The sequence below is a fragment of the Equus quagga genome, chromosome 9 (assembly GCF_021613505.1).
Source record: "Equus quagga isolate Etosha38 chromosome 9, UCLA_HA_Equagga_1.0, whole genome shotgun sequence".
Classification (NCBI taxonomy): Eukaryota; Metazoa; Chordata; class Mammalia; order Perissodactyla; family Equidae; genus Equus; species Equus quagga.
In genome coordinates, this window is record NC_060275.1 from 8,882,110 (window position 1) to 8,894,343 (window position 12,234).

At 38.2% G+C, this 12,234-nt stretch overlaps 1 protein-coding gene across 1 annotated transcript in view; it reads right to left on the reverse strand.

Moving 5' to 3' along the window:
• Nucleotides 1–12,234, reverse strand: part of DOK6 (docking protein 6) — a 400,855-nt gene that overhangs the window by 160,733 nt on the left and 227,888 nt on the right. The window contains exon 4 of the mRNA XM_046672318.1: nt 9,396–9,515. Coding sequence (XP_046528274.1) covers nt 9,396–9,515 — 120 coding nt within the window. The remainder of the gene's footprint in view (nt 1–9,395; nt 9,516–12,234) is intronic.

The following is a 12,234-nucleotide window of genomic DNA, read 5'->3' on the forward strand; positions in this document are numbered from 1 at the left end:
GTCAGTTTGAGAAAGTCCCCTTCCATCCCTAGGTTTTTGGGAGTTCTTTTCATAAATGCATATTGTATTTAATGCTTTTTATGAATCAATTGTAATTATTATACAATTTTATCCCTTAATCTATTAATAAAGTGAAACATATTGATTGATTTCTGGGATCGTTTGCATTTCCAGGACATACCAATATTCATCAGAGTGTATTCTCTTTTTAATGTAATACTTTAGTATTCCACTTTCTAATTTTTAAAAGGATTTTGTACTTCTATGCATGAAACATATTAGTCTGCAGTTTTCTTTTCTTGTACTGACTTTGTCTGGTTTTATTACCTGGATTGTAGTGGGCTCATAAAATGAAGTAAGGAATAATCCCTCCTCCTATGTTTTCTGAAAAAGTTTGCACAGGATTGGTATTATTCCTTCTTTAAATGCTTCACAGAATTCAAGTAGTGCAACTACATGGGACTGGAGTTTGTGTATGAGAAGTTGTGTAGTAATAATTTTAATTTCTTCAGTGGATTTTCTATTTTTTCTTGAGTCAGTTTGGGTAATTTGAATATCCATTAAGGGGTATAAATTAGATTATTTTTTAATCCAATCTGGGAAAAGCTATGTCTTAATAAAAATTGATTTGTTCGAATTTAGTATTTATTGTCAAATTATTAACACCTTATTTATATTGCCGTGTTTTATTTTGTATGATTCCTAACCATTTCCTTTATTATATTTTAAATATTTTTATCCAGTAAGCTTCAGAGACTTAAATTATATATTAGATTTTTATTTACAAAGGCTATAATCAGATATAATATTTTGATTTTTGTCCCTTATGGCAGATGGAAATTAAAAACATTATCCCCCACACTTTTTCCTCCAATTTTAACATTTATTATATAATAATCTGAGCTGTGGGGATGATATTGTTACTATTAGGATTTTAAACTGTGCTCAAAGAAATACGTAGATCTTTACAAAATGTATTAGTAAAGTGAAAGACTAAAAATTAATGATCTAAACATCCATCTCAAGAAATTTGAAAAAGAACCTGAAATTAAACCCCAAACTGTGGAGCAACTAATGAGTGATTAGTAACAATGAATGAGAGCTGAAATTAACACAATTTAAAACATACTGAAAAGAAGTCTAACAAATTGGTAATCTCTGATGATGCTGATTAAGAAAAAAAGGCACAAATAACCTATAGGAAGTAAAAAAGGGGATATCTACAGTGTAAACAGGTATTAAGAAGATGATACAAGGATGTTGTGATTAAATTTATGTCAATAGTTTTGAAACTTGCACGAAATGAACAAATTCTTAAATTCACTGGTAGACTTTTTGAAGTTAATTATAATTGACAGTTTGTTACTCAGTTTTCAAATCTTAGTGCATGTTACAGTCACTGAGGTTCGTAACATACAGAGACACATGGCCCCACATCCCAGAGATGTTTACTTTGTAGGTGTGGGTGGGGGTCCAGAATTTTCTCACGTAACATGCACCTGATGTGAATGTGATGGAGATGTTCGTCAAATTCCCAGAGAAATACTGACTTTCCTGTTAGGCATTGTGCTACTTGCTTTCCGTGCTGTATTTTACTTAATCCTCACAACAACCTTATGAGACATATGCTATCATTATCATCCTCAAGAGTAGCAAGCTGAAATGTAGAGAATTTCAGTAACTTGACCATGGCCCCACAGCTTATAAGAAGTGGAATAGAACTTGATGAGGTGCAAAATTTGTTTGGCAACTGTCGTTCATCAGGCTCCACGTTTGACTTTCATGCTCTATAATACAGTTTGTTTTACTGTAGCAGGAAAGAAAACCAGATCATTAAAACTTGAGTATACCAAATGAAATGAGATTCAATTCATTGAATTCAGTTAAGGTTTTCTTTTCTTTATTTGTGTGTGTATGTTTCTGTTTGCTTTCCTGTCAAACTAGGACTCATTTAACTCAGTTTCTGAACAAAATTCAGTCTCTGAGATTCCTCCCCCTTTCCTCTAGGCTGAACTGAAAGCTGGCAGAACTGATATAGTCACAGGTGTCGGCAGAGGAAACGAGAGACGTCTTATCTGGTTTATATGTACTCACGTCATAATGAAGTTACTTCACTCTGCTTTCCTGTGATATGGCAACTTCTGCTCCCTGTTTGTATCTGGGGTCCAGTCTGGGCCTACGGGAACCTTGGGCATGCCCTCTATACCACACTCAGTTTTGAGACAACTAAAGCTCTTTACCTTCTTATGCCTCACTTGGCTCTACTGACATCTCTCCACTATTCTTCCTAGGCTTGTCATCAAACCCAATATGGGGAATGAAATTCTAGCCTTTGCTCTTGAAGTAACCTTTATTTACATGAGGAGATATAACCCCTGTGCTTCTGTCTACCTGAACTCCCATGGAAAGGGAAAGGGCAAAGTATTTACTTCTTACTTTGCATAAATCTCTTGTTTTCCAAGTCCCGCTTCTTGCCTGCAGCTGGGAGGCACCAGTAGTTCTGGACTCAGCATTCTCCTCCAAAGCTTTCTCTTTCACATAACTATGAATGCTTTTGAAATCTGCATCTTTGTTCTCACTGTGTTTGTATGGGGAATGCTTCCAGGGCAAAGGAAACAAAACAGGTTCTTTGGAGTTTCAAGGTATTTCTTCCAGTATGCATCTCACTCTGTAACGTTATGGTTAGAGTCAGACAAATGGATCATTTAGAGTTGTCAGAGTGGTAAGAGAAGTGCTACAAAACATCTTTGATTTCCCTGAAGCAACTATCACAAAGACAGGCAGAAATATATAAGGCAATGATCTTTATTCCATTGTAGTGCATACCGGAGACGAAATGGGGAAAGCAGTGATTTTAACCTGGTTTGTTAATTATATGCAGGGTCCATATGAATCAAATAGTGAAAATAAAGCTCCTCAACACAAGGCTAGGCAAACAGCTGTGGCCCATTCAAGACTCTGTGTTGCACCCATAAATGTCACCTCATTCCCGCCAGGGTGGCTGTTCCCATCACCATCACCTTTCAGCTTTCCCTGTAGATTATCACCTCTGTTGGTGATACCAGCATTTTCAAATATGTATTCATGGAACATAAGTTCCACAGGATATGAATAGGTGTTATGTGTAGAAAGAAACATATAGGCAAAGCAAGTTTTGGAAAGGTTGCCTTATACAAAGTTAAACAAGATCTTTACTATAGGACTTCTCAATAGCTTTATTCTGCTAATGCATATTGTGACATCATGTAGTGTTGGTATCAGTTTCCTAGGGCTGCTGTAACAAAGTACCAAAAACTGGATGGCTCAAAACAACAGAAATTTATCATCTCACAGTTCTGGATGCCAGAAGTCTGAAATCAGGGTACTGGCAGGGCCATGCTCTCTCTGGCGGCTCTAGGGGAGGACCCTTCCTTGCCTCCTCCAGTGCCTGGTGTTTGCTGGCAATCCTTGTCCTCCTTGGCTGCTAGATGCGTCCCTCCAGTCACGTGGCTGTCTTCTCTCTGTGTGTCTGCACAGCACCTTCCCTCTGTGCGTGTCTGTCTCTGTGCCCAAATTTCCCCTCTTTATAAGGACCTGTTGTATGTCATATTGGATTAGGGCTCATTCTAATGACTTCATTTAAACTTGGTATCTCTGTAAAGACCCTATTTCCAATAAGGTCACATTCTAGGTACTGAGGGTTAAGATTTGACCAATCTTTTTTTGGGGGGAACACAAGTGAACCCAAAACAGTGTTATATAGTATTAAAGTCACTCCACTGATTCCCTCACTTCAGAGAACATGTTGTAGTATTTCCTGGAACTCACTTTGGGAAACATGAGAGTATGTGGATGGCATTTTAGAAGCTCAAACATAGGTAAGCGTAGGCTCTTTTCCCCATGCCAAAGTTGGTTTTGCTCAGTGTTATTCTGTGGAAAACTCTTTTATTACTGGTTATAAAGAACGTGTAGGAGTGAATACGGTTTACCCCAGATCATTTTTGAAAAACTGGAGAAAAGATCTTCAAAATAGAGAGAGGTTTATTCTTATTATTGTCATTGTTTGGTCATTAACTGGTCATTTGCCACATAAGTAAAGTCCTGCTAATATTGCCTTTAACCATTGAGGGACATTAAGAACATCAGAGTTGACTGAGTGAGAAAGTTTATTTGTGGGAATAATTTTAGGAAAAGAAGAGGGTAGGCTGCTCTGATTAGAATTGATCATACCTATACCACAGTGCTTTCCTTTTATTTTTATTTTAGCCCGTGGCTTATTATACCTCAGATGTTTTTCTCAATTCTTCCCTTCCTCTCCATCTGAGATCACATGTTCTTACCAGTGTCACGGCCTCAAAGATGGAGTGGACTTCTGCGCCCTCTGACTTGGCGACGGCCACAGCCTTTGCCTTGGCCAGGGGAATGTCAGTGGACATGCTGCATGCAGAGACTTAAATCATGTTGCAAGTTTGGGCTTGCTCTCTTGCTCTACTGGTTTTTGTTTGATAACATGCCCTGGGTAGCCATTAGTGTAAGGAGGATGAGAGACACCATCTGCAGCTTGGAGCCCATCTCAGCAGCACCCGACCTCAGTCAGCTGAACCCTAGCCAACCCACCTATGATGAACGATAAGGACATACTTCCAGGTCTGTGCTCTTGAGATTTTGTGGTGACCCATAACACAGCATTATTTTTAAAGACAGTGATAGGTACACCTTGCTTATAGGTTTGTCTCCCCTACTACTCTGTGAGCTTTTTAAAAGTCATGAGCATATTTTGCATAATTCTACATTTCCTCAGCTTAGTTCCTGCGTATCATAGCCTCAAAATGTTTGATGGGTGAATAATGAATGAGTGAACAACATATGAGGGTGTCTGAGTGGAATGCAGGGAGCATGGTTACTATAGCAACCAGGTAAATAAGTTAGAAACAACACTGGAATACTGCTTTGGTTCTAGATAAAGGTTATACACATTCTTAGGCTAAAAGTAGGAATTAATGCCAATTCTAGTCCATTCATAAGCAGGGACACTAGGGCCTGGACAAAAGCAAACCCTCAGATCTGACTCTGCATTAACCAGATGCACTATCTGAGGTTATGTTTCCATTTTGTTCCAGATGGCCATCTCTTGCATCAATAGAAAATTGGACATATCCTCTTAATCCACTTCCAACTGCAAGTGCAGGAATTTCCTACAAGTGAGTTGCTTCTTGGTTATGGTGCCTACTTCTGCTATTAATGATTAATGCATAACATTTGTCTTCTAGAATTGCTATTATGTATTTTGAATCCTTTATAAATAACTATGATTCTAACACCATACATTAGCATTTTCTAAGGTCAGCGTAGGCTATCTTAAATACTACTGAAAGATGTGAAGATTCAGGAAGTTGTAAGAATTTAAAGTTCAAAATGTGTACTTAATATGCACTTCCTGTGGCAGTGTTATCTGCAGTGTAAGAATAAGAGTGTGTGTGTGTGTGTGTGTGCGTTTGCTTACCTCCCCCTACACCATGTGGGACTCTGAGTCGATATGAAAGCAACTGACAGCACTAGATAAAGATGATTATGGCAAAGAATTTAATCAATAGCCCCTTTTATCTCAGCAACACACATTACATCTTTAAAAATTATTTGCACAAATGTTTATTCTTAGCTAGTCTCAGAGTAAATCAGACAAAGCTGTCTGAAGAGTCAGAAAAACACTAGAGGAGAAACAGAAATATTTCAAAACAAATGCTGTGGTCAAGACTGGCAGTGTGTGCCTCCTCGATGACAGGATACCACAAGCCACAATAATGTAATCAGTGACATCAATTCTGCATGCATATGTCTCTCATCTCATAGGAGAAATTTCAAACTAAATTCAAGCATATCATTGATAAACAGCAAAATAATGTTTCTGATGAAGAATAAATTATATAATTAAAAAAAACCCCTGAATCTGTAATGACAAAGATTTCATAAAGAGTTTATCCCAATTTGTATATATTAACAACTTCAAACATGTATTAGGAAGTTAAGGATTTTATTTAAGAGATGTCATACTTGGAGAGACTGGAATAGTGATGCAAAGCCATGAAAGGACTGCTGTAAAAGAGAACATTGTTTTTAGAAGGCTTTAATTAGCGAGTTAGAACAACAAATACTTTCCCTACACATAGTCAAATGAATGGGTATACTGTCTAAGGAAGATGTGTGTCACTAAAGCAATCGTGGGGCCCAAGGGAGAGGGTTCAAGTTGGCTAAATGGCATTCGTAGTCTTTACCATGAGATTTTACAGACTAGCGGTAGTTATTTCAGGGGGGACCCTAGAATGGAATGATCATATTTACAGGAGAAGTCTGTTGATAGGAAGTGAGAAAGTCAGGGTATGAAAGTAACAAATTGCGCCTGTGAGGGGGTGTGTGTGTGTGTGTGAGTGTGTTTCTCTCCCAGGCAGCATGTACACATATATATAGCGGAATTTTTGAGTTAGCAATAGCAGAGTCTGCAATCTTGACCTTCTGTCGAGATTTATTCTTTTTGTGTTCTCCTATGGTATGAATGACTATTTAAAAATCTTTTAGCTAGCCCTCAATGAGCCAAGAGGAACAGAGGAAAGGGGTTATTATCTGGACTGGAGGAAGCACTTTAAAGAAAGTGTCTGCAGACTCCAAGAGCCCAGAGTAACGGCTATGTCCATGACCTTGGTACTCAGAGAGAGATTCACCCAAGTTGGAGATGATTCCTGGAGAAAGGAAATACTTCCATCCAAGAATTTTCCTTTTAATGCTCAACACTAAAGAGTCTTAGTGATCACGAGTGTGTGCACGTGTGTGTTTAAGTAAGACTGCTGATTTCCTTCCAGTGTACCATGTACTTCTAAGAGATCATCAAATGAACCAAATGCTACCCTCTCTAACTAAATAATTACTCATAAACTTTTAAAATATATTTTTAAAAGCACATTTACCCCGTTCTAAGAAGACAGGATTATTAAACAAAATAAACCTAAGAAAAGCATTTATGGCATTGGATGTTGTTATACTTTCAGGTCTTCTCTAAAATATATGCAGGAATTATTTTTTGATTTTTCTCTTTCTACTTGTGCTTAACAAAAAACTTGTACTTTTTTAAAAAAATTGAGCTAAGCACGAGAGTTACTCTTTATTTTATATGATCTCATTTAACCATCATGACAGCACCATGAGTAGGTATGAGTTCATTTTCATACATTAGGAAACTGAAATCAGAAGAGAGTTAGTGACTGGTTAATTAAGGGGAGCTAATTAAGGGGAGTAGCCTGCACTCAAATCGTGGCCTGAAAAGTTTACTTGGCAGGCTGTCTCCACTTGTTCTTTTTATGTAGCTCTGGCATTTAATTCTATGTTTGTTCTATCCTAAAAAATTTATATTACAAATTTCTCTTTACATTCTAGGCAAATTTCTTTGACACTATTATCAAATTAGAAATAAAAATTACAATAAACCAAAGGAGTACATTATCCACTTGGATGGAAACCATATGCAATCTCCAATTTTTAAAGTAAAAGCATAAAATTCACACTAAATGAGCTGCACAATGATACAATGATGCTTCCACCCACAGGCCTAGTTTCTTCGCTTTCTTCATATTGCTTTATGTAGTACTTGACGAAGGCTTATCAGTAAGAGGTTTTTCCTTCTTTTCTTAAACTGTGAAAGAGCAGCATACTTTAAGCAGCATGATTATGGACATTCTGTACTTAGCACAGCTCTCAGAAAAAAATCAGAGATGACATCTGAGAGAGTGTGGGAGAGGAGCTGAAATAGAAAAAAGAAGCTAGAAAAATTGCCACAGAAACGCCTTTGTGACTTTCTGGAAACTATCAATACGGGCAATATTTTGTGCTCATATATGTTCATGATCAATGAATGGGGAAAACTTGTTTTTTCAGTTTAGCAATAAACAAAAAACCATGTTTTTAAATGGGCTGCGAGACAGTGATGGTTGTTAGAAGATTCTTAGTAATAACAACGTCATTATCCTCAAGTGCTATCCTGGTGCACTTGCACCTGTGCTGTCTAATTTATAAACCACAGGTAATTCCAGAATTTCTTTTTAATAATTTGTGTCAAGCTTCACCAATATTCTTCAACCTTTCCAAAAAGAATAGCCATCAAAAATTGGCAAAACTAGGGGGCTGGCCCCGTGGCCGAGTGGTTAAGTTCGCGCGCTCCGCTGCAGGCAGCCCAGTGTTTCGTTGGTTCGAATCCTGTGCGAGGACATGGCACTGCTCATCAAACCACGCTGAGGCAGCGTCCCACATGCCACAACTAGAAGGACCCACAATGAAGAATATACAACTATGCACTGGGGGGCTTTGAGGAGAAAAAGGAAAAAAAATAAAGTAAAAAAAAAAATTGGCAAAACTGAAAAGTTTCTATGTTCATATTACTGTATCATCTGTCGATGATGATAATTATTTTAAAAAATGAGAAAAAGGAGCTCACTACATTACTTTGATTTCATTATTTAGAGGTGCTGCTGAAGAACATGCAGCATAAATTCTCAAGAAACATCAGAAATGCCTGTCAAATTAGAGAACGGTGTAATAAGTAAATAGTGTGTCACATAAAGCTCAATTTTGTTATAATCTGAGATTTGAAACACTGCACTTTCTGGTTTATAGTATGCTTTGGACTGAATTGGGTTCCCCCTAAAATTCACATGTTGGAGCCCCAACCCCCAAAGTGATAGTATTTAGAGATGGAGTCTTTGGGAGTAATTAAGTTTAGATGAAGTCATGAGGCCGTGTCCCTCATAATGGGATTAATGTCCTTATAAGTCGTGGGAGACCTTGCTTTTTCTTCCTCTCTCAGCCTTGAGGGGACACGGCAAGAAGGCAGCTGTCTGCAAGCCAAAAAGAGGGTCCCACACAACATTGGCCCTGCTGATACCTTAATCTTGGACTTCCAGCCCCCAGAACTGTGAGAAATTAATTCCTGTTGTTCAAGCCACTCAGTCTATGGTATTTTATTATGACAGCCTGAGCGAACACATACCATTAGCCAAACTCCCTAAAATCTATTGATAAATAACATGATAAATCAAATTTAATTTAGACTCTAAGTCAGTAACAGATCTCAAAGAAGAAAATGTATGCATGTTGTACCTTCAAAACCTTACATATAATGAGTCAACTCATCAGTTACTTATTTAAATAAGGGGCAATGTCACAGAGGGAAACATCAGGAGACCTGGGTTGTACTGTAGTATTTTCTCTAGTTGCTACGCAATCTTGGGAAAGTCTCTTCACAACTGATCAGATTGGTCAGTTTGCTTTCCTTTAAAAATGATTGGGCTGAAACATTTCTGAGGGCCTTTCCGATTTCAAAGTTCTACAATGATGAGTGCACTTTAGAACGAAGGAAGGCAAAGCATACGTACCATTCTGTTCCCGCTGCACTCCTGCCGCCAGGAGATCCGGCTCCCCAAGGCTGATGTCGTTCAGTCTGGTCCCCAGACACTCCATGCAGAGATGTTTGCACCACTCCTCAGCCTCCAGCTCTGAAAAGGAGCACACAGCATCCACGTCAAGCCATGCTGCCCAGGAATGATGGAGGAGGGGTGCTTCCTGAACCTTTTTCCCAGGTAAGTGGTAAGAGTTAAACATATACTTCAAAACAAAAAAACTATATTCAAGAGGTAAAAAAAAAAAATCCCCACAATTATTTCCCATGGCTTGACTTTAGAACATTATATTTAAAGTGATTTAAAGTTATTCCAAAGTACTTTACTTTATCTTATTTACAAACAATAGTCTGAGAATATTTGTTTACTACCTAGTATATTTTAGATTGATTTAATTTTTGAAGGGAAATTACTTAGAAAAATTAATTAAATATAAAATAAAAATATACAAACAAATAGTTGAAAAACGTCAGACTATATTGAATAAATGAATGTTTTCCTCAAGGTGACTTAGACGTGTGTGGGTCGAAAGTCTGATCCCCAAGTCATTCTGAATTGCAGTGAAGCATAAATTACCATGAGAATGTGATAGCTTTTCTTTTGTAAACATCAAAAGTGGGCTACTCTTACTTTACAAAAAAATTAGAGATAAGATATTAAAAGTAATATCCTTTCCCCTTTAGAAACTCCAATTATCTAAGAAATTGATTAGATCATTTTCTTTTTACTTTCATTACCTCCCAACTTCCTTATAGTCACAAGGTTTCTTTTGCTTGAAACATTAGAACATCTCACACCTGTACAGAATCTTGTAGTATCTACTGCTTTCACGAACATGAATGAATTTGATTCTAATATAATCAAATGGTTGATTATATGGTGAGGTGAGGTGGCCAAGGGTGAGGGTCCCATGTCACATCATTGGTCAGCACCAAGACCGAAGTGGAACCCAGGTCTTCCAGCGATTTTAACATGCAGAGATCTGAAAAAGAGTATGAGGTTGAAAATTTGGGGCCAAGCTGCCCCAAAATTGCTGCAGGGAAGGTGGAATAAGAACCTTCTATTGACACCTGCCCAGAGAAATGTCTGACTTTTCCATGTAGCATAAATCTGTACTAGAACTGTTTAACATAGATTTCCCTCAAATTTGTTGTTTCTCTCTGTGGATGACATTCTAATCTTTGCTTTGACATTTAAGCTCTCCATAAAAATTATCTGTGACAGGCTTTCTTGACTCCAGGGATCTGAATACCAAGTGCTCTGCCCAACGGTCAACACCATCAAACCCGGATAATGTTTCCTTCCTGCATTAGTCACACGGCCTCAGCAACAAAAATAGGTTTGATCAATGAGATGTCAAGCCAAATTTGTCATTTATCTTCAGTTTTATCTAGACCACAAAATATTGTTAGAAAATAAAGAAAAAGAGCATGCAGTTTCCTACAGGCTACTATTCTAATGAAAATAATAGTTCCCAGGAATAGTAATCAGGAAAGGTATTTTCCTTGCAAAAGGTTGTTATTGTTAGTGCCTCAGTGGAGTCCCACTCCTCATGACCCTGTACAGCAGAGTGGAAGCCTGCCTGGTCTTTTCGCACCATCCTCTCCCTTTCAGGCGCTGTATCAGACAATGCTCTGCTGCTATTTGCAGGATTTTCCTGGCCAATATTTTCGGAAGTGGGTGGCCAGGTCTTTCTTCCTAGTCTGTCTAGGCTGGAAGCTCCACCGACATTTCTCCACCACAGGTGACCCTGCTAGTATTTGAAATACCGGTGGCATTGCTTTCAGCATCACAGCAACATGCAGCCACTACAGATGACAACCAACAGACAGATAGTGTGGTTCCCTGATGCGGAAAGAAACCCGGGTGAGAGCACCAGACCACCAGGGCTGGCTTTACTAAAGCTTCAGTTTTCCTGTTTCAGGGACCATCCTCTCAGTAGTACGAGACACACCATCTATGTAAGTCAAGGAGAAAGTAGACTCTCACATGAGCCTGGCTGCTTGCTCAGGTGCAGTCAGAGGCTGGGTCTGGCTGCTCAGGCATTTCCTCAGGAAACTAGAAAATCATCCTCTCTAGTCACATGGCCACTAATATAATAAAGGTGCACTTGCCAAGGCTCACAGATCTCTAAAAAAACCCTTTTTTCTTCTAGGGAAGGAGTGCCAGCCTTCACAGAAAAATTTTACAGGACCAACAACAGCATACATTGAAAATAACTGTCATTAGATATATGAGTTTTGATGTATAAAATTTATAAAAGTTTTGAAAGCTTTTCTAACAACAAATCAAAATCGTAAGCCAATTTCCATGCTGTGTCTCTAGAAATCCTTGACATTTCTGTTGACACAATATATTTTTCTGTTTTAAATTTTAATGTTTCAAATATTTCTCAAGACTCTACAACTTAAAATTATCAGTAAAAGCACATACAATTAACATCTCATTGGCACGACTCCACCTGAGAGTATTTCCAGTTCTCCATGCATGGAGATGAGAATAGCTAATATGCTGTTTCAAGTAAAAATAAGAATGTTAAATATGACAAAACACTTTTGTGTCAACGTTCCCTTTAAATACCAAGTCAGTGCATTCCCCGAGGTTAAAGAGATATGTCACTCACTCTTTCTAGTAACTCTTGTCCTAGGATTTAATGAGACAAAAAAAACAACTATGCAGGAAAGGGCTTCTAGGAAGCTAGAGCCGACCCCTTCAAGTAGAATTCAACGTGGCCTTTCTTAAAGGCCAGAGCCAGGGAGGTCTCCCATCACAGCAAGGAGAGGTGTTCATGGGCGTCCACCAGCAAGTAAAGATG